The 23,553-nt window shown below is 34.8% G+C and overlaps 1 protein-coding gene across 9 annotated transcripts in view; it reads right to left on the bottom strand.

Moving 5' to 3' along the window:
- TANK (TRAF family member associated NFKB activator) overlaps window positions 1-23,553 on the bottom strand; it is a 72,814-nt gene that overhangs the window by 9,848 nt on the left and 39,413 nt on the right. For 6 of the 9 annotated variants that reach the window (XR_013828808.1, XM_079924851.1, XM_079924855.1 and 3 more), the window contains 4 exons: window positions 22,929-23,040; window positions 21,697-21,815; window positions 1,289-1,365; window positions 528-643 (listed from right to left, as the gene is read on the bottom strand). Coding sequence is in view for 8 of the 9 variants with exons in the window: in XM_079924851.1 (XP_079780977.1) it covers window positions 528-643; window positions 1,289-1,365; window positions 21,697-21,815; window positions 22,929-23,040 (424 nt within the window). In the remaining variant the exon portion in view is untranslated. The remainder of the gene's footprint in view (window positions 1-527; window positions 644-1,288; window positions 1,366-21,696; window positions 21,816-22,928; window positions 23,041-23,553) is intronic. The other 3 variants (XM_079924854.1, XM_079924858.1, XM_079924857.1) reach the window with 1 other exon arrangement.

Genomic DNA, 23,553 nt, shown 5'->3' with positions numbered 1-23,553 from the left:
TAATTTGTACTTTGTACGTCCAACAGAACTGGCCTCATGAAATGTGAAATGTTTATTTCTTCAATCAAATTACAAGAATCTATCCATGGTGTCCAATTAACTTTTAGGCAGAAGTTAAAAACAAACCTAATACTATAATTTTACTTAGCTCATATGTGATAGTGTAGCTTCAAGGTTGCTTACTAATATATCAATTAATGTTTAATAAGACCCCCAAATAGCAACTGAAGACTTTGAGAGATATATTCTATATTTATTTTTCCAAGGTGGGACTTCTCATTAAGATGATTAGTAATTATGTCATTCAGTTCAATCTACATAGTGCCACATAAAATAGGGAAAAGGCCAATAATTATATAATGCAATACATTACAGAATTTAAACAGTACTTACCCATTATAAGTGGTGAGAAGCGCAAGTTATAGATCCTCAGCACTTAATAAGGATTTAGAAATATTTTCACAATAAAAAATAAATCAGTTTCAACCAATAAAATTAATATTACTGTACATTACATCAAACCTTACCAGTTACAGTGGCTGGTACATTAAGTTTGCTTAAGTGGTCTTTTTGTGCTTTGGCTAGCATGCATATTCTATGAAATTCTTCTTTCAGATCCCGGAAAGTCTTCTCTATATAACCTCTAAAAATAAATCAACATTTTAAAATGTAAGGCTATATCTTCAATTTTTAAAAATCATGATTGAATTTACATAGCACTTTTTAATGTATCACAAAATAATTACTGAAAGGTTAAAGTTAAAGAAAAATCATTTAAAATTCCTAGAAAATGTTTCCTAAAACAACTTTAATATTTGGAGAGCCAGGTACAAAGTAAGTGATAAATTAAAGTTCTAATACATAAATGTAGCAAAGACTAGCATACCTACTTATTCATATATCACACTTATGCTGGCTGTCTCATTCTTACATTAGAAATTTCAGTGTATTGACTTTTTGTCCTCTGTGAACATCTTAAATAGAAAAAATTAAATATTCCTCACTTTGATAAGGTTAACATTAAGAGCCATCCATATAAAACAATGTGGCCATAGTACTTGTTCTATTGATATAGGAGAACTTCAGAGAATTCAGTTTTTAGACCCATCTTTGCTATTAACTGTATGACTTAATTAGGTCATTTTAACATGGAGGAGCCTTGAGTTGGTCTCTTCTAGTTTTGAAAGGCTGCTTTTTCTTACAATTGCTAAAAATTTAAAATATGTACATAAAAATATATTTCAATATTTATAATTTGTAGGGTTGGCAAAAAAGGATATAGAACTACCTTTCATGGAATAAAGGAATGCCAAGACTCCTTGGTGAAGTTTCTTTTCTTGGAGAAGAAACCTCTTGTCTTCTTACCTTAAAGATATAAAATGATTACCACTTTAAATTGCTTCTAAACTCAAATGAGAATGGGTTACCAGAAAACACAATAGAAAATTTATCTTCCTCAATGAAAAATAAGTTTTGTTAGCTTACAGATATATATATATATATATATATATATATATATATATATATATATATATATATATGGTACAATAGATTTTTTTTTCCCCAACGAGAACATTCAGGGAAAAAGGAAAATGAAAGTAGAAAAATAAGATGAAGACATGAAGTATTTCTGGTAACTTCTTCAATTACTATTTCCAGTATTGCTAATTCAAGAAATTTCCTCAAATTCATATCTTGATGAAATTGCTACTCTGATCACCAAGCATCTGACATGACTACAAACTTTAAGAAAAAATATCCGTGTGAGTTTACTTTTTTTTCCATTGTTGGCCTATACATTTAAATCAATGTCTTTGTATTTTGTTATAGATTCTTTGCTGAGAAATGCGGCTGTATTAGAGGAATAAAGAAAACCAAGCTACAGCTCCTTAGCATTTAACAAACATTTTAAAGATAGTGCAATTATGTATTTAAGCTCCTTTAACACAAGTTCCTGCCACCACCCTGTGGCTTCTACTGGTATTACATTCATCATGACACAAAAGTCAACATTTAGATTTTTAAAAAATCTTCAGTCATACCTAGAGAACTTTGTGTACCTTTTAAAACTACAAATTGATAAATCCAAATATTTGAAGAAGTCCTAATATTAATCAATCATTTATAATTCGGCCAAAACTGTGTAGGGTCTTATTTAAGTTCAAATTCAAACCAGTGTTTTTTATATTAGGTGACTTTTTAGATTTTATTCAGTTAAGGTCATTAAGCTCTTACTAAAATGGATGATTTTACTTCATTGTTTTTTATCATCTGAGTACATCTCCCTTATAATCTTGCTTTTTAAAAGGTTCTTTCAATTTCTTAAGAGTCTTATTTGTTCTTTAGGGAAAAAACCTGATTCTAGTTTGTTTCTCTTAAAATTAGTATCTTCTCCAATTTCTTCAGTTTATTGCTCTACTTTTTCAGCTTTTTCTAAATACTAGTGTTTGCTTACCATTTCTAAAATAGTGTATTACTTTACAGTAATTAGTAAAATATAATCTTAGCAACCCAAACAATTATTTTTATATATTATGTCATTAGACTTAGGTAAAATAAAGATCATTTGCTGCTGCATACTTTCTGTCTGACAAATATTTAAGCCATGTCTTCTTCTGGATTAAAAGAGCTTTATTGAGCTTTATAAAGCAGTCATATCAAAAGACATTTTCACATTCACAGTTTGTTTTTAAAAGTGGTAGACAAGGCTTTTCTTTAGTGTTATGTGCAATTAGAACACTCAATGGATTTTAGTGTGGACTAGGAAAAAAGGCAACATTTTAAAGCTAACCAATCATTCAGGATGCTACAAGTATAAAAACAAACTCTTAAAAGGTTATATTATATTAAATCTATAGCAACAAAATCAGAGAAGAAGTAATATTAAGAGAACAGAAACATTTGACAATTTAAGATATTAAATAAATAATAAAACAAGTGATTAATAGAGTAATTAATCTCCTTTTAAAATTTACTATTTGAAATTCTCAACATGAAATAAAAATATTCTATTAGGAGCTAGAAAGAACCAAAAAGAAGTGCTTCTGTAATTTTAGTCTGAAAATGAAGATAGTTACAGAAAACAGTAATGAAGACTACTCCGATTTTCAAAGTACTGATTTTGACATAAAGTAGGAATGATTGCTTCTGAAGTTAAAGAAGCCTAAAAACTAAGGGGTGGGGGGGGTGGTGGGAAAGAGGTGAAGGAAAAGGCAGGAGAAGAATGATAACTTTTAGCTGGCTCGCCAAATAACGTATTGACTTACTTCTGCGATGTTAAGATTTCATAACCGGTGTGGGTGAATTTATCTGGAAAAGATTTCTTTCTTGTGTTGGCAGGGGGTAAAAGGAGGACTGACTTATTGAGGAATTTCTATGAAGTATCTAAACTAAGGACTTCAAGCTTCTTTGGGGTTAGGAACAGTTCTGCTTACTATCATTTTTGTTATCATTATTGAAGAGACATATTACTGATTGTACTGAGCAATGCACTGCACCTTCTATCATTTGCACCAAATAAGTCTATTGATATATTTCAAATGAAAGTTTTATGTCCCCACAACCTAAGAAAAAATTTCGAAAGAGACCATAACATGTTAGTTCAAGAAAAAGCAAAGCAGTTCTCTGACATTTTGAAGTAGGGTTTATCTAAAATGGGTATAGAATGTTAATATTATTTTCCACTGTAGCAATCGAACACAACTTTCTGAAAAAGATCATTTATTTTTTCAAAGGATTTAGGATTAGTATAGCTAACAGCAACTCCAACATTTTCCCCAGAAACTCAGACTTTCTTTTAAATGCTAAATGATCTTACCTAATGAAGACTACTCAGTTTGCTGAGCATCCCAGAGAGTAAGTAAACGTTAAAAGAGATAATTTGTATTTTTCTATTTTCAAATATTATCCAGGTGGACCCCGCACTGCAGGAAGTTGAAGTTATTACAACTTCAAATAAGAAAGCAAGAGAATTCTGAACATTATATTTTAGGAGATTTTAACATTAAATCATTCAACAAATGAATTTATTTTGAGGTACTAAAACTTAAAATACTTAACATTATAAACTGTTCCAAGTACTAGTTTGGAAATGGCGAACTTGTGGAATGAATACTGAAATAAGAGTTTTACACGTCGTACTTTTCATTTACACTTCCAGTATGGCACTGGATAAGTCATTCAACTAAATCATTAAGATAAACCCATTTGAAGCAGTTGGAAGACGTTGTGAAATGATTCCTTAAATTTCCTCTTATGTAAATTGGGAGAATTTGTTTTAGTGTAAATCAATTTAAGCTTCTCATAGATGTGTATTATATATAAAAAAGGTTCTGTTCAAGACTTAGTTGAATATGCAATGATATTTAAGAAGGAGAAAAAACAAAAAGTGGCTAATATTTAATTAGTCCAAAACCTTCTTATTCTTAATGCAGCAATAATGGGAAATGTTTTTGTGTTGGAATCCAAGATCTGTTAGATACCAACATTTCTAAGAAAGAAATGTATATTTTCCCCAATGCCTGCCTTTTTAATATTTGGTACTAAAAGTGAAAGTTTTTTTTTTTTAATAAATCAATGTGAAAAATACAGAGATGATTCACAATAGCCAAGATATGAATTCGATCTAAGGGTCAGTTGATGATGGATGAGTAGATAAAGAAAACGTGGTATATATACAATAGAATATTGTGTGTGTATACACACACACACACACACACACACACACACACACATATTTTAAGGCCGAACACATCAGCTTTAAAAAAGAAGGAAATCCTGTCATTCGAGACAATATGGATGAACCTGAAGGACATTATGTTATGTAAAATAAGATAAGGCAGGCACAGAAAAACAAATATAGCATGATCTCACTTATATGTGGAACCTAAAGAAGTCAAACTCATAGAAGCAAAGTAGAACGGTGGTTGCCAGGGTTTGGGGGGTAGGGCAAGTGGGAAGATGTTGAGTACAAAGTTTCAGTCATGCAGATGGATAAATTCTGGAGATCTAGTGCATAGCATGGCAACTACAGTTAATACTACTGTATTGTATACTTGAAATTTGCTAAGAGTATAAATCTTAAATGTTTTTACCACAATAAAAAAGAAAAATAACCATGTGAAGTGATGGATATGCTAATTAGATTGACTGTGGTAATCATTTCATAATGTATACATACATCAAAACATCATACTATACATTGTAAATATATAATATTTTTATTTGTCAATTTATAGCTCCAAAAAGCTAGGGGAGAAGAAGAAATGCAATAAAAATTTTTAATCAGAATCATGTTTTTTCTTAAAAATTTTAAGCAACTAAAGTCAGCAAAATTAAATTGAGTTATGGAACTTTTAAAGATGATTCAATTCAAATTCATTAATACCTCTCATATGGAAGGAATCTAAACTTTATTTATTTATTTATTTTGACATTGTACCAATTTATTTGATTGCCTGAAGCCATATACTTCAAAAGGAAATTAAAAACAGAAACGTTCTCTTCTTTATGGTATATAAGATAAAACAACCTCTTAGTTATTTTTTCCAGTTTTTTTTCCAGAATCTAAACTTTAAAAGGCTAATACTGAATAAAGGTGGTAAGTCTTCAATGATACATATTTAACCTATAGCAATGACTATCGCTTTATTCCAGGGTTCACATCAAAGATTCTCTCTAAAATTTAGTTGAGATCCTTTCATGCAAAAGGAATATTTATTTTCAGGTGGCTCAGGCAACTGAGTGTAGCCAATATTTGATTTCATTTCTGAGATTACGCTTTTAAAACAGAAAAGAGCTATGTTCTTACTTGGAACAATGTCAACCAAGAAGTTAGCCCAGGTGAAATGGCATGGATTAGTAAAGGTAATATAAACTGTGGAATAGTTATAAATACTAACTTAATAAAATTTATTACAGAAAAAGAAAAAATGAGTAGTGGAAAAAGAAAGTGAAAATAAGGTATCACTTAGATTTTTGAAACTAAGAATGAAATGTTAAAGGAGAAACTGAGGTTGAATTTACCAGTTTTAGATATATTGAAACAAAATGTTACAGTGAAGTCAAGCATTGAATATGGCTGAATTAGGGAGAAAGTGAAAAAAGGGCTGAGAAAGTGAAGAGCTTAAGGTAGAAAATAGGAACAGAAAAAAGTTACAAGAGATTTGATAAGAATATAAAAGCATATTAAAAAAGAAGTTTGAGGACAAAAGGTAATTTAAAAAAATACACAGAAATTGTATTTATACGAACTTATGGCCATGTGAAATCTGTGGTTCTGTCACCCTCAATAATATTACTGAAAATCTAGAAAAGCAAGAGGAACACAAATCCTAGGAGCCTTGTCTGTTCCGCATGACACAGTGTGCTAGGCAAATCCACTGCCAGTGCGGGAACAATTCCAGGGCAAAATGGGATCCATCCCAGAGTTCTGAAGGAAGAGGCAAGAAAATAAACAATATAAAAATAAAATTAAATATCCCAATTACTTCCAAGTTCTTTACAAGGTTTTGGTTTAACGTAAATCCCCCAAAACTTCTATCAATTCAATGTTACAATAAAACATTAAAAAAAAAGTTATCTTTCTGATTAATTTTCTTAATAGGAAGAAGTATCTAATTGTGGGAATGCCTTTTCATGCAAAATAGAGAAATAACGTAAGTGACTAATTTTAAAAAGTAAGGTTTCCCATACTTCCTTCACCCCTTCTCTGAACACTACTTTAAAATGAAATGATTTGGGAAAATCCTTTTCATTAACTACTACTTTTTTGTCATAACACTACCATGGTGAACAGAAAATATCTTCATGAAAATAGTTGTTATTTAAGCAATTTGCACATATTAATTATTTAACTAAATCCACATAATCTTGTGAATTAAGTACTTTAATTTGATTTTAAAGTTCACTATAGTTACTAAGGGTCTGGAGAGATCAAATATTTGTCTACAGTCTAGTAGGTGGAGTAGCTGCCACTGGAACCCAAGCCTTACTGCCTCAGGCTCTTAACCTCTCAGTTTACAGGTCCCGACTGCTAGAGAAGTGAAGTAGTAGGGTTACCTAGCATGGTGAGGAAGATACAGAAGGGTAACATTTACACATTGCACCAATGCAAACTACTTTTAAGGCTCTAAAACCTGTCTGTAATACAACAAATATATTTCTCAGTGAGGCATAGTTATAAGCCAAGTTTTGATGTTTAAATACTGCCTGGGGAATGGCCTTTGGTATGGCCCTTTTTGTGCTCAAGAATGTCCAAGAGGAAATTTACACCCCAAAATCACCCTAGATAGACTTACTCAAGTTCTGCCAAACCAGTTTACGTGTTAACAGAGGCAATTTGGCAATAGCTTCTTAACCAGAATTTCACAGTTTAAGTATTTCTCAGACTTGTCATTAAAAGTTAACCATTTGACAAAGCATGACAGTGGAGTACCTTACTGTTAATGCTATCCTCTCGAAACTTTAATTCTCTTCCTGCCTTCCTAACTACCTCCTAATAGATGACTGGGCATAGTTATAGTAGCTGACTTAAAATCTTTGTCTGATAATCTCATTATCTGCATCATCTCAGGGTTGGTATCTGTTCCCTTGAAACTGGGTCATATTTTCTTGACTCGCCATATGTTGAATAATTTTGGACTGTACCCAGAACATTGTGAATATTATGTTGGGGAGATATTCGGTTATATGGTGCCAAAGAGTGTTGATGTTTTTGTTTTTGCAGGAAATTAAGTTGGTTAGACTCAGACTCCAAACTGTCACTCCTCTGAAGAGCAGCAGCTCAGATCTCAGTTCATTCCTTTATGCTTCAGCTGCAAACTGCTTTCAGTTTGCCCACACATCCTTGGTTTTAGGGAGAGCCAGAGACGGGCTGAGTTTAAACACAGAACTTCAGGTTTACTTTCTCTGGCTCTCTCCTTTATGGGGCTCCTTCCTTCTCTGGTGACTGTGGTTATTCTGGGACCATTTTCCTTTCTGCTTCTTCCAGCCAGAATGGTGGTGGACTTTCAATTGGAATTTTAGCCACTGGAATTGTGGCCACCCTCAGGACAAAACCACAGAAAACTCGGAATCTCCCATTAGTGACAGTACTTCACAGTAGTGAGCAGCTCCTCCTTCTTGATACCTTTTTGGCTACCAGTATAATATTTAGGTTTTCTTTTTGAGTTTTGGTGTTTTCATTGGTCCCTGTTCTTCTTAGACTAAAAATGTAGGCATTCTCTAAGGTTCACACATGGGTACACTGTTCTTCCCTCATTATACACCTTTCTCTTATTGTTCATTCTCGTGTTAAGTCTATTGAGTATTCATTTCCTAAAGTCTGTATCTTCAGGCCCACCCTCTCTCTTGATAGCCACTCTCAATTCTCTTTCAATCCAATATATTTTCACTTGTTCTGCTGTCTATAGTAGAGCGCCACATTTTAAAATATAACATAATCAGGGGCTTCCCGGGTGGTCCAGTGGTGAAGAATCCGCCTTACAATGCAGGGGACATGGGTTTGATCCCTGGTCAGGGAACTAAGATCCCACATGCCGCGGGGCAACTATCCCACGTACCACAACTACTAAGCTATGCGCCTCAACTAGAGAGCCTGCGTGACGAAAACTATGGAGCCCATGCGCCCTGGAGCCTGCGTGCCACAACTACAGGGCCCACGCACCCTGGAACCTGCGCGCCACAACTAGACAGAAGCCCACGCGCCGCAACAAAGAGCCCGCGCCACAATGAAGACCCGATGCAGCCATAAATAAATAAATAAATAAAAATAAATATTAAAAAAAATTAAAAATAAACCCAATCACCTCTTCCTCAAATCTGGTTCACACTTCTAATCTTCATTTTCCTTTGTTAATGCAAGGCCATTCTCCTTAAAATAAAAAACTCTTAGGGAAAGATAAAACCTTCAAGAAACTGAGATTAAGCATTCCTAGAATAGCAAAATTCAAAACAAAACTAGGGGTCTGATAAAGGGCTACCAACTTTTTACTTTGCCAAGAAAAAACTTAGTAAAAACAACTAACTATAAAGATCTATTATCTTCTTCATGTAAAAGAGAAATGGACATTTATCAAAAAAGTAGAAGGGAGAGTTTTTGTTGTTTTTTTTTTTGCGGTACGCGGGCCTCTCACTGTTGTGGCCTCTCCCGTTGCGGAGCACAGGCTCCGGACGCGCAGGCTCAGCGGCCATGGCTCACGGGCCCAGCCGCTCCACGGCATGTGGGATCTTCCCGGACCGGGGCACGAACCCGTGTCCCCTGCATCGGCAGGCGGACTCTCAACCACTGCGCCACCAGGGAAGTCCCGAAGGGAGAGTTTTAGATTCAGCTTTATTAAAAAGTTTTCACTCTGTCCTCAGGACAAGATGAGAAACAAGAGCCGGGGACAAGAACAGGGATTCTGTGGCTGCAGCATGGGGAAAGAGGAGGAAGAGAAAATGTTCAAATCAGCAGGAGCAAGAAGGAAAGCAACATTTACTGTGGCCACTGGCCATCCAGCAGGAATACATTCTAGGTGACACTTTCAGGGAATCTGGACAAGTCAGTGACCTCCTGCACATCATTATTTGGATGAAATGTAGAGGGAAACATGCTGCCTTAATGTTAAATAGTTAAGAGCAATTAGAGGTCGTAATAACGGTGGGTAAACCCATCCAATAAGGAATATAAAAATCACACCACTATTGATAAGCATAACAGGAGAGAGAAAATAAAAGATACCCATCTTGGAATTATTTGGTTTTCCAAAAGGAACTTACCAGAGAAGAAAAAAAAAATCATAGTTTAATGACTTACAGAATGCCTGGGAACTACCTTACAATAATTTTATCAGGATTCTAGGATCTATCTATTTATCTTAGAGCCGAGTATCAAGTGTATGGAAAGATGTCTAATTGGCAAAGAAAAAAAATCTTTCAGGTAAAAAAGCTTTCATAACATGGCAAGAGTGCCTTAAGCAAGCAACAAAGACACTGAAAGAACACAGCATATTACGTGCAAATGATAAATTAGGTGTGACCTCCCCATCTCTCCCCCATCAAATTCTAGCAATATCTTAAAGGGGACTACAAATTCAATAAGAGTTGTTAAAATACAATATTGGGAAAAGTGCTAGCTAGAGATTTTATGGTAAAATGAAGCTAAGTAGTTTTTTTTTTTTTTTTTTCTTTTTGGCCACGTTACGTAGCTTGCGGTATCTCAGTTCCCCAACCAGGATTGAACCTGGGCCCTCAGCAGTGAAAGTGTGGAGTCCTAACCACTGGACCACCAGGGAATTCCTGCTAAGTAGTTTTCTTACTGTTGATTTTGGATCCTATAATACATTCTTGTGCCTTTAAAAATTACCACGAAGAATACATACTATGCAACATTTCACAAGTCTAGGGTTCTGTGGAATAGCTCAAGAAATGCATCAGGCACCACACCAGCTTTTAACAGCATAATGCAACCCTTTGCATGCACAGGCATCCATTTGGGTCCACCCTGTGTCCCCCACCATGAGACCAATGCAAATATAATGCTCTAGCTGCTTGCTGTTCTATAAATAACAGAGATCTTTTTTACTCTGATCCAGGAGCCTCATGTCTTCTTCCACCATCCATGAAGTTATAACTTATTAGCTTGTAGGTAGGGTAAAATCAAACCCCAGACCCTGAAACTCATGGGGTCAACAACTGTCACAGTAGTATTAAATATTATTTGCCTTTTTTTTTTTTTACTGTGTTGGCATTTATACTGATGATACAAAAGCAATGGTGAGTAAAACTGCTGGTGCCTGGGTATGACCAAGGCCATGTTACCAAACTGTACTCATTGTATTCTTCAATGCCGTATACTCGATCAAAAAGGAAGCCAGTTTCACCTAAGAATATCCTTGATGATGACATAGTAAAAACTATTAACTTTATTGAATTTTGATCCCAAGCTAACATTTTTTAGTATTCTGTGTGACAAAATGTGAAATATACACAAAGGACTTCTATTTCATACTGAAGTACAGGGGGAAAAACACTTGTGCAAGTGTTCGAGCTGCAAGTTGAACTAGTCACTTTTTTAATGGAATGCCATTTTCACTTGAAAGCATGATTATCATGCAAGCTATGGTTATTCAGACATTTTCTCAAAAGCAAATGAAGCTAGCTTCCCACTTTAAGGAAAACAACTGAAAAGATTTGTTGTTTACGAAAAAATTTAAGTTTTCAAGTGCAAATTTTGGAAAACTTCTGTTATAATAATCTTGACAGCTGCCCAGTATAAAGACTTTTCTGATGAGATCAGTGATGATGTTAAATGTGAGTTAAAATATTATATCATGAAATAAGTCAATATTTGGAAGTTGTGCATAGCTCCCTGAACTGGTATTTTCCAAATGACCAATTCATGATTCTACAAAATCATACATAAGTAAAAGACACATTCGAAGTACAAGACAGACCAATGGCTTTTAATGTACCAGAAGAGTTCACTGGTTTCAGCTTTCATACTGCAGCTAACGTTAAGAAATTACCACTTGCCAAGTTTTGGTATAGTATCAAAGGAAAATATCTACAATTTCTAAAAAGGTTATTAAAATACTCTTCCCTTTCCCAACTACGTATCTGTGTGAAGCTGGATTTTCTTCATGTAATTCCACCAACCAAACAAACAAAAAAAACCCCCCACAACCCGCCCCCCTCCAAACCACCCACCACAACATATCACAACAGATCAAATGCAAAAAGCATTTCTAACCAAAAAACAAATATCTTTTTTTTTTTTTGGCCACACCATGCGGCATGTGGGATCTTAAGTTTCCTGACCAGGGATCAAAACTTCACCCCCTGCATTGGAAGCGCAGAGTCTTAACCACTGGACCGCCAGGGAAGTATGAAGAAACAAATATCTTTAAAACAGATTTTGAGAACTTTTAGGATGACAGATTATAATATATTAATAAGAGAAACCAGATTGATTTGGAGGGCTAGCCCCAACCTACTGAGGTTGAAAAAACAGCCTTTCAGGCCTTGGTCAAGATAAATCACGGAAGAACAGAATACAGTAACTCTGTTTAGTGGGCTCTGGAGAAGAGTAGAAAAAAGAAAAATGGGAAATGTGAGAAAGGGTACAGAAAGGGGAAATAAGGGGAGAAATACCATATTAGAGCTATTTAAATCTTCTTAGAAGCCAGAGAAGAGGATTTAAAAAGTGATATGCCACTTCTCGTTTTCTTCTCCCCTCAAAAATTATTTCTAGTGTAATAACAAAGCAAAAACTAAAATTATGTATTAAATTAAAAAACAGAGACTCACCAAGATTAACATATAGAAATCTGTTGCATTTCTTTACACTAACAATGAAGTATCAGAAATGGAAAGTAAAAGAACAATCCCTTTTAAAATCCCATCAAGGGGACTTGCCTGGTGGCGCAGTGGTTAAGAATCTGCCTGCCAATGCAGGGGACACGGGTTCAAGCCCTGGTCCAGGAAGATCCCACATGCCATGGAGCAACTAAGCCCGTGTGCCACAATTACTGAGCCTGCGCTCTAGAGCCCACGAGCCACAACTACTGAGCCCGCGTGTCACAACTACTGCAGCCCGTGTGCCTAGAGACTGTGCTCTGCAGCAAAGAGAAGCCACTGAAATAAGAAGCCCACACACCGCAACAAAGAGTAGCCCCTGCTCGCCGCAACTAGAGAAAGCCCGCGCACAGCAACGAAGACCCAACACAGCCAATAAATAAATAAATTTATTAAAAAAAAATTGCATCCAAAAATAAATAAAATACTTAGAAATAAATCTGAGCAAGGAGGTGAAAAGACTTATAGCTGAGAACTACAAAACACTGATAAAGGACACTGTAGATGATTCAAGGAAACGGAAGGATATTCCATGCTCTTGGATTAGAAAAATTAATATTGTTAAAGTGGCCATACTACTCAAAGCAATCTACAGATTTAATGTGATCCCTATCAAATTACCCCCGATATTTTTCACAGAACTAGAACAAACAATCCTAAAATTTATATGGAAACATAAAAGACCCAAAATTGCCAACACTATCCTGAGGAAAAAGACCAAACCTGGAGGTATAACCCTCCCAGACTTCAGACAATACTACAAAGCTACAGTAATTAAAACAGCATGGTATTGGCACAAAAACAGACATATGGAACAGAATAGAGAGCCCATAAATAAACCCACACACTACGGTCAATTTATCTTTGACAAAGGAGGCAAGAATATACAATGGAGAAGAGACAGTTTCTTCAGCAAGTGGTTCTGGGAAAGCTAGATAGAAATCAATGAAGTTAGAGCACACCCTCACACCATACGCAAAAATAAACTCAAAATGGCTTAAAGACTTAAATATAAGACATGACACCATAAAACTCCTAGAAGAGAACATAGGTAAAACATTCTCCAACATAAATCATACCAATGTTTTCTTAGGTCAGTCTCCCAAGGAAATAGAAATAAGAGCAAAAATAAACAAATGGGGCCTAATCAAACTTATAAGCTTTTGCAAAGCAAAGGAAAGCATAAAAAAAATGAAAAGACAACCTACAGACTGGGAGAAAATCTTTGCAAATGATGCGACCAACAAGGGCTTAATTTCCAAAATATACGAATAGCTCATACAACTCAGTAACAGAAAAAAAAAAAAAAAACCCAATCAAAATATGGGCAGAAGACCTAAATAGACATTTAACCAAAGAAGAGGTAAGATGGCCACCAGGCACATGAAAAGATGCTCAACATTGCTAATTATTAGAGAAATGCAATTCAAAACTACAGTGAGGTACCACCTCAAACTGATAAGAATGGCCATCATTAAAAAGTCTACAAGTAACAAATGCTGGAGAGGGTGTGGAGAAAAGGGAACCCTTTTACACTGTTGGTGGGAATGTAAATTGCTGCAGCCACTACGGAAAACAGTATGGAGGTTACTTAAAAAGCTAAAAGAGAGAGAGATGCCATATGATCCAGCAATCCCACTCCTGGGCATATATCCAGAGAGAACCATAATTCAAAAAGATACATGCACCCCAAAGTTCACTGTGGCACTATTTACAATAGCCAAGACATGGAAGCAACCTAAATGTCCATCAACAGATGAATGGATAAAGAAAATGTGGTATATATACATAATGGAATATTACTCAGCCATAAAAACGAATGAAGTAATGTCATTTGCAGCAACATGGATGGACCTAGAGATTATCATACTAAGTGAAGTAAGTCTGAAAGAGAAAGACAAATACCATATAACATTTATATGTGGAATCTAAAATATGACACAAATGAACTTATTTATGAAACAGACTCACAGACATAGAAAACAAACTTATGGTTACCAAAGGGGAGAGGGGGTGGGGGAGGGATAAATTAGGTATTTGGGAATAACAGATACAAATTACTATATAAAAAATAGATAAATAACAAAGTTCTACTGTATAGGACAGGGAACTATATTCAAAATCCTGTAATAAACCATAATGGAAAAGAACATGAAAAAGAATATGTATATATACCTGAATCACTTTGCTATGCACCAGAAACTAACACAACATTGTAAATCAACAATACTTCAATAAAAAAAAACAAAAACAAAACCAGAGACTCAAAACAGGAAAGAGTTAGGATGAATTAATAATTCAGATTTGGAAACAATTTCTACAACAGAAGCTTCAATGTAAACATTAAAATGATTTGGATATCAATTTTCTTAGAGTTTGTGATATATTTATTATGACACCTTGGGGAAAACTATGAATTTTAATGAATAAACTTGTTGAATAACTTTTTTCCTTCTAATTATTATTCTACCAGAGAGTCTATAAACAAAGACTAATCTCTAGAGAAAAGTAATATAGAAGTGTTACATATAAAAAGAAGGTATATTTGATCCAATCTCTAAAAACAAAACCAGGGGGAATGGGACATTTGCTCTGACCAAGAAGGTAAGTTGCTACATACACACGTTTTCTCCAATCCTCTGTAATCCCCAGGCTAGGCTGTCATGTGTCATTGTATAATGGGCATTTCTATCTAATAAGAGATGATGAAAAGAAAGAATCGAGCCTTAAAGGAATATAAGGATAAATTTTTTTTTTTGTTTTTTACAAAGGTGAGTAATACAAAGGTGAGAACATAAGCAGTCATATTTTTTTTAAAGTTCCTCTCTCAGGAAAGGTACTATGTGTTTTGGTAATGTAAACCATATTTTACCTTGCCAAGGAAATCACTTGATAGTTACATATCTTGACTAATAATATAATTTCTAACTTCTGTTCAAATAATAAAAAACATATTTAAAAACAGGTGTTTTTATCATATACCTGTATACGATACTCTATTTTAAAGCATTTACAATGTATATAAAACCAGGTACCTGACAATAAACCTAACCTATAAATAAATATAGTTTAAGAGACTTGCAATAGAGAAAGTATCTAGATGTTGAAAGAAGCTATGGGGGCCTGAAACTCAGATGGCGATCCCCACCTAAGTGGGTGCTGCTCCTGAAGTCCAGAGTATATGAGATATGAACAGTTCATGGATGGAGATGTCATCCAAGACCTAGATTTGTGAGGCTAGGATTTTATAAGCTACAGAAGGCCAGACAGCAGAACAACTTAAAGTTCATACAGTGTCTGCCAAAACTGTCATATATAATAACTGGAGGAATACACCATGGGCAAATGCCTTTCACTGAAGAACCGTCTACAGAATAAAGAAACAAAAATAAAGAATAAGGAAACAAAAAGAAGCACTCTCTCCTCTGAAGTCATGATTATGTAATTTTAAAAAGTTATAGTAAATGAAATTGCTCTTTCAAAACCCTCAGTTTTATTCTTATTTTTTTGCCGTACACGGGCCTCTCACTGTTGTGGCCTCTCCCGTTGCGGAGCACAGGCTCCGGACGCACAGGCTCAGCGGCCATGGCTCACGGGCCCAGCTGCCCCGTGGCATGTGGGATCTTCCCGGACCAGGGCACGAACCCGTGTCCCCTGCATCGGCAGGCGGACTCTCAACCACTGTGCCACCAGGGAAGCCCCCAAAACCCTCAGTTGTAGCTTTCAGTTTATTTAATGTTCTCCAAAGTAGCCTGGAATAATATGGGTTCTTGCCTAGAGATTATTCTTTTTCTATTAAAATGCTGCACAAAATTTAAGTTTACATATCTATGCACATACTACCACATAAGCAAGTTAAGAATTTGTTTTCTTTCCCCTACTTAAACTAAATGTTGAGTGCCTGATCAAGCCTACCTTCAGCTCACTGGGAATTTTTATTTTTAAATTAAGGTCCTATATGTTTTATCTGTACCATAAAATGATAATTAGGATTTCATTTTGTCATGTAATTAGGACTTCACATTGTCTTTTAATTTGCTTGCTAATTGCTTTGGGTCTCCAAATTTTGTTTCCCCAACCAGATTGTAGCTCCTTAAAGGGGAAAGATCTTACTCTTTTTTTTTTTTTTTTTTTGGTATTCCTATCAAGGACTAGCAAGACTGGGAAAATAGAAGGAGTTCAATAAATACTTCTTGTCCACTCAGCCATAAAAAGAAATGAAACTGAGTAATTTGTAATGAGGTGGATGGACCTAGAGTCTGTCATACAGAGTGAAGCCAGAAAAAGAAAAACAAATACCACATGCTAACACATATATATGGAATCTAAAAAAACAAACAAACAAAAAATGGTTCTGAAGAACCTAGGGGCAGGACAGGAATAAAGACGCAGATGTAGAGAATGGACTTGAGGACACGGGGAGCGGGAAAGGTAAGCTGGGACGAAGTGAGAGAGTGGCATGGACTTATATATACTACCAAATGTAAAATAGATAGCTAGTGGGAAGCAGCCGCATAGCACAGGGAGATCAGTTCTGTGTTTTGTGACCACCTAGAGGGGTGGGACAGGGAGGGTGGGAGGGAGGTGCAAGAGGGAGGGGATATGGGGATATATGTATATGCACAGCTGATTCACTTTGTTATAAAGCAGAAACTAACACACCATTGTAAAGCAGTTATACTCCAATAAAGATGTTAAAAAAAAACCCAAAAACTTCTTGTCTAACTGATTGACAAGCGAATTTTTAGACATCAGCTTTCTTCAAACATATCAGAGCTTCTATGTTTACTTGCAATTGACAGGTACAGCACATCCTACTTCCTTAATGTTAGCACTGATGGCAGCTCCACAGCTCCATTACTGTTTTACTATTCTAAACCTATAAAATCTTTCCTGCTCCTCAAAGCTACCATGTATCTGCTGATCTAATCACAATGATAGCTACATTAGAAATTTGCCAACTGTCTAACTGGCATCTTTCAGTAACAACTGCATTCTTTGTATTTTTTTTTTTTTTTTTTTTTGCAGTACGCGGGCCTCTCACTGTTGTGGCCTCTCCCATTGCGGAGCACAGGCTCCGGATGCGCAGGCTCAGCAACCATGGCTAACGGGCTCAGCCGCTCCGCGGCATGTGGGATCTTCCCGGACCAGGGCACGAACCTGTGTCCCCTGCATCGGCAGGCGGACTCTCAACCACTGTGCCACCAGGGAAGCCCCATTCTTTGTACTTTTAAACTTTTGTTTAAAGCGTATAACTCAGATGAAAAAAGATGTATAAAGAATAAATTATATATAGAAAATCAGAAATAAAGCATAAAAACATCTCTATACACATGAACACATGGTCTCTAAATAATTAAAAGTTCAAATAAACTCATATAATATATACTTTGTATCTCGGATCCTAGAATCTGAAAAAACTTTATAACATTCAATAACGTCTATATTGGTTATTAAATCAGAGGGCAGTTTAGAGTTATTGAATGAATGAGTGAAGAAAATTTACCAACATCACTAAATTCTTTTATGTATTCTACCATTTTTGCTCTCTATATTTTCTTGTGTCAAAACACTCTAGGACTTTTGTATAACTTCCACACGAAAAAAGGGATAGAAAGATGACAAAATCTTTTGTCACACCCTACACACCTAGGGTAGCATTTAGTTTGCAACTGAAGTGGTTCCCAGAGCCGTATTATAAAAAAATCTCATTTCCAAGATCATAAAAATGATCCAACTCCCTGGCGTTCCAGTGGTTAGGAGTCTGCGCTTCCACTGCAGGGGGGCCTGGGTTCGATCCCTTCTCAGAATTTGTATTTATATTAAAATATAAAATTTGCTAAATAATAACTGCTATCATGACATATGTTACTATGTCTGACAATGGTGTCCTGCAAACAAGATAGTAGTCTTTGCCAAGAATAAGTGTATGCATTTTTGTGTTATTTGATTTCTTACAATTTTTAACTTTTAAAGTAATAACATGCGACAGTTTCTTGGTGCTCTAAAGCACTGCTCAGCTAATCTCCTCTGGAAAGTCTATATTCATATTAGAATTTTTGAAATTATTCTCAAGATAATAAGCTATGATTATTTCTTTCCTCTGAGATGAATAACAATAGGATTCAGGTGAGTCAAATTCATTATTAAATTCTGCCAGGTTCCTTTAACTCTCATCAATATTTATCATATGGTAAGTGATGTACTATGCTGCCCCCACGCACACCCTTGATCTTTTGGTACCCTTTTCTGTATACCACAATCAACAATCCCTGTGATGCTTTTATTTTTATTTTTAAAAATATTTATTTATTTAGGCTGTGCTGGGTCTTAGTTGTGGCATGCGGGCTCTTTTAGTTGTGGCATGTGCGATCTAGTTCCCTGATCAGGAATCAAACCCGGGCCCCCTGCATTGGGAGCACGGAGTCTTAACCACTGGACCACCAGGGAAGTCCCCCTGTGATGCTTTTAAATACAGTAGGTCTACAAAATCTTTGATAATCTTTTTTTTTTTTTAAAGAAGAACTTATTTTATCTCTGGAGCACTTAGTGACTTGTTTCTAATGAACAGAATAAAGTGGAAGCAAAGGTGTGATTTTAGAGACTAGCTTGTAGAAAGCACTGTGGCTTCCTCCTTGCTCTCTTGGATCTCTTTCTTTGTTACTCTGAGGAAGATAGCTGGCACACTGTGATGAGAGGCCCATGTGGTGAGGTATCTTGCCAACAGCCATCTTGGAGTAAGCCATCTTGGAAGTGGATCCTCCAACCACCATTAAGCTTTCAGGTGACTGGAAGCCCTTGGCCACATTCTGACTTCAATCACATAAGATCCTGAATCAGAACTACCCAGCTAAGTCACTTCTGAATTTCTGACCCACAAAAAGTGATTAATAAATAGTTGTTGCTATATATTGGGGTAAATTTGGGGTACTTTGTTTTGTTTTTTTGTTTTTGCGGTATGCGGGCCTCTCACTGTTGTGGCCTCTCCCGTTGCGGAGCACAGGCTCCGGACGCGCAGGCTCAGCAGCCATGGCTCACGGGCCTAGCCGCTCTGCGGCATGTGGGATCTTCCCGGACCGGGGCACGAACCCGTTTCCCCTGCATCGGCAGGCGGACTCTCAGCTACTGCACCACCAGGGAAGCCCGGTACTTTGTTATATGATAGATAATACAATGAATCCTATCTCAACAAGAAATACTGTACAAACTACAGTGGTGTACAAGAGGTGAAACTCAAGTTTTCCATTAAACTGAGTACTTCTCCTCTAATGTCACTAAACTACAAGCAGAATACTAAGGGTCATCCAATGACACAGGTTCTGCGACCTTGACTTTTTTATGTCCTTTTAGAAATCAAAGGACTCTTGCATGCTCTTTGTGTAGGATTTCTATGAACAGACTAAACTATACGTTTCATGTTTCTCAAATACAATTTTCTAAAAGGTCCTCTTTTCCCTCAACATATTCCTTTCTCCTCCACTCTATGTGTCTCATTTTCCAAGGCAGCCATAGTTGCCATTTGCCATAATGTCTGGGGGTCTTTCCCTTTTCAAATAACCTATCCAAGTCCCAAACAAGGTAAACAGTCCTCAAACTACCCACCGAATAGGAGGAGGAAAGGACTGTGAGTGGTTAGCAGTAGCCTCCTTCTGTTGTTGGTTCAAAACGTTTCTATTAACTCACTAATTCATTACAGAGGCTAGGCCAACTGATTGGGAATGTAATTTCTAAAATCAGTTAAGTTTTTCATGACACAGAGAACTATATTCAGTATGATAAACCATAATGGAAAAGAATATATATATATGTATAACTGAGTCACTTTGCTGTACAGCAGAAATTAACATAATGTTGTAAATTAACTGTACTTCAGTAAAAAAAATAAAATCAATTCGTTTTTGAGAAGGCTAATAAAAGCATATTGAAAACAGAAAATTGTGCCATTATCTTAGCCATTTCTGCATACTACCTTCTAGGTTTTGTCTTGTGTATACATGCATACTTTGACAAAATTGCAAGCAACCAATATGGAATTTTTTCGATTTTGGAAAAACCTTAATGATATCCATGCCAATCAAACTCCTTCAGGAAAGGATTTCAATTGTATTACCTAAAAGTGTATTTAATTATAACTTAATTAGCTCAGATCAACATATATGCCAGTGGAAAAGATTTTAATTTCAATTGGCCAGTATTTTTCTAAATTAGGACTAATTTTTGTAACGCATATATAGCCAGCTCTTAAATACTCAATAAATCCAATTTATCCATTCTTTTAGAATATATTTCTTCCCTTTAATCCTTTATATGTTTAGTGCTCATTAGCACTTTGGCTCTAGATACATAAAGGAAGATTAGAAAACTGAAATATAAAACTGCTAATTTTTATTATAATACAAAAAGATTGAGTTGATGAGCTATTCAAAGAGTTAAATACGTAGCTGTCAAATAAATCTTTCCCCTGTTAGTAAAGATAATTAAGAGAACTCACTGAATTTAGATTTATTTCCTACTTGGAGCTTTATATTTTTCCCTCTTGTGGTCTGTCAACAAATAAGGTTATAATTGATGCAACATTATTAATTTTTTGGAAATAAGCTACCTTTGACATCATTTCTGTTACTTACACTTAATTTCAGCCCAGCTGTTCAGATATATATATATATTTGAGACATAAAGACAGCTTACAAAATTAAAACAAACATAATTTAAAAAAGAAATCTGTTTGAAGGTTCTCTTTGAACACTAATTGACAAACTCTAAAACTTTCATAATGACAAATTACCCAAATTCAAAATAAACTAAATTATTAATATATCTTAGAGCCTTTCACATTATCCCCTTTGTTCTAATCAAGACTGCTACTTTCAAAAATACTTTCTATGTACTTGAACTGCAGATATTTTATTATTTTCAGAGAAATGTTATAATTGGAATAAATATAAGAATTTTGACTAAAAATTGATGATAAATCATGACATTTAGAAGTCTCTGAAACAGGAAAATGGTCTGCAAATATTATTTACTTAAGCACTAAATTTATGTCAGCATTTTATAGTAGTTCAATGATTTTAAAATGTACTATAACAGGCACTATCACAAAATTGTATTCTAAAACTCAGAATCACTGTTTCTGAATTTTGTCTTTTGCAAAATAAACCTGAACATGTTCCAGTGGCACAGTTTCTTGTGTTTACTAGCAGTTTTAGATAAACGGAAATTGGAGTGGGGGTGAAGAGAGCTGAATGATTCTCCACCGTTCCTGCCCATCCCAAATGTGACAGAATACTGACTAAATAATTCAAGAAGCCCGATTTCTCATTTATTTCCTTTAGGGAATAAACTGGCAGCGCAGTCTACCTTTGATTCTTTTTCTTTTGGTATTCGTGATTTTACGTTATCATGTGGCTGATCCAGAGTGAAATTATTCCTCCTTGCTTCACTGTCTTCAAGCAGGGGAACACAGCCATAACTGTTATCTGTAAGACAAAAACCTCGTAGACATAAGTGGGAAATCCTTGTTTTTGGTACCACCTGGAAGAGTAAAAAGAATACAAACCCAAATCCCTAATTTTAAAGAGTAGAGATTTTAAACTATGAATTTAAAAAATTCTTTAGATAATAGCTACTTTGACAATTTGCCCATTTAGATTTTGGCATATTTGATTCATATTTTTTTACTTTCATTCCCACTAAACGCACAAAACCCCTACTCTTCCAATATCAGTAGTATATAAAATATGTAGAATTTAGAAAACTAGAAGTATGTTCTTTGTATCTTATCATCAGCAATGTAATTAAACTTTTATTTAAGTCATATTTTCAGGTATGCATTTCTTGTTTATGATAATTATTTGCATAATACTCTATGCTTATTATTAAAAAATGAGAAAATGCAGACATGCTGAAAAGAATAAAAAAAATAAAAGCTACCCACAGTTTTTATTATCTGTGAATTATTCCTATTAACATTTTGGTTTATATTTTATCAGAATTTTTCTTTTCCAATACATATAAATTCACAAAAGAATCTTTTTTTTTGCATAGATAAAATTACATTTATTTTTTATCTTGCTTTGCTCAGTTTGCCATATGTCATGAATATGTCTCATGTTTGTAACTGAACACCTATTATCACTTTTCTTGGCTACATAGCTGTTCACTACACAAATGACTGTAATTTAACTGTTGAACATTTATTTCTAGTTTTCCATTATTAGAAATTATACTGTGATGAGCATCCTTGCATATATACCTTGAGTACTTAAAGAAATATCTTCTTATGATATATTCTTAGGACTTGAATTTTTGGTTTAAAAGGCACAGACATTTTAAAAGCTTTCGCTATTTATTGACAAATTGTCTTCTAGGAAGTTTTATCAACTTAAGAGTTCCACCAAATAATATATGTGAATGTCCATTTTCCCATTTCCTGCAACTGTTCATTTCTTAAATAAATGTAACTGTACCACAGTTATTAAAATATCAGAACTACTGTAAAACAATGGAGAAATAAAATAGAAAAACTTAACTTCCATCTTTCTTTTCTCCCAGAGGTTTAAGAAATAAATAAAAATTTAACATGAACATACCTCGACTGGAATTCACAAGAAGTAACTGTGATTTTAGCTTGTCAATAATAGTTTGTTGAAGTGACAGCTGTTCCTGTTGCTCACGTATTCTCTGCTCATAGTTCTCAGTCTGCTGACATAAAAACCAGTTAGCCTGATATTTACTGACAGACATGTACATACATTTACTGCCCCTTAATAATTACATATAGATATGAGTTACCCATATTGCCATTTCCCAGGTACTGGAGCATTTATTTATGAGCTAAAAATAGGATCCAATAATGCATTTATAATCATTACACATAAGTGATTTAAAATGCTTTAAACACTGTAAAATTTTAAAAATCTTCTTAAAGAAATTTCAGTTAGGAGTTCAACGTATAGTTTCTTGGATAAAAATTATAATTTAGAATTTAATCCTTAATAATAACAAAAAAAGCATGAATGACAAAATGGATATTAAAGTTATTCTATAAAAATACCCACTAACTTTAAAAAGTGAAGATTTCATGTCTTTTAAATAAACACACTTTTGAATTTACTTTTAGAGTACAAAAACACAAAGGAAGTAGCTATAGCTAAAACACTATGAAAATCAAAGGGACATGTACAAATTATAAAATATATTGATCAGAAACTTCTA

The sequence above is a fragment of the Stenella coeruleoalba genome, assembly GCF_951394435.1.
Source record: "Stenella coeruleoalba genome assembly, chromosome: 6".
NCBI classification, from domain to species: Eukaryota; Metazoa; Chordata; class Mammalia; order Artiodactyla; family Delphinidae; genus Stenella; species Stenella coeruleoalba.
The sequence above is the reverse complement of the archived record's forward strand: the minus strand, read 5'-3'. Positions and strand labels throughout refer to the sequence as shown.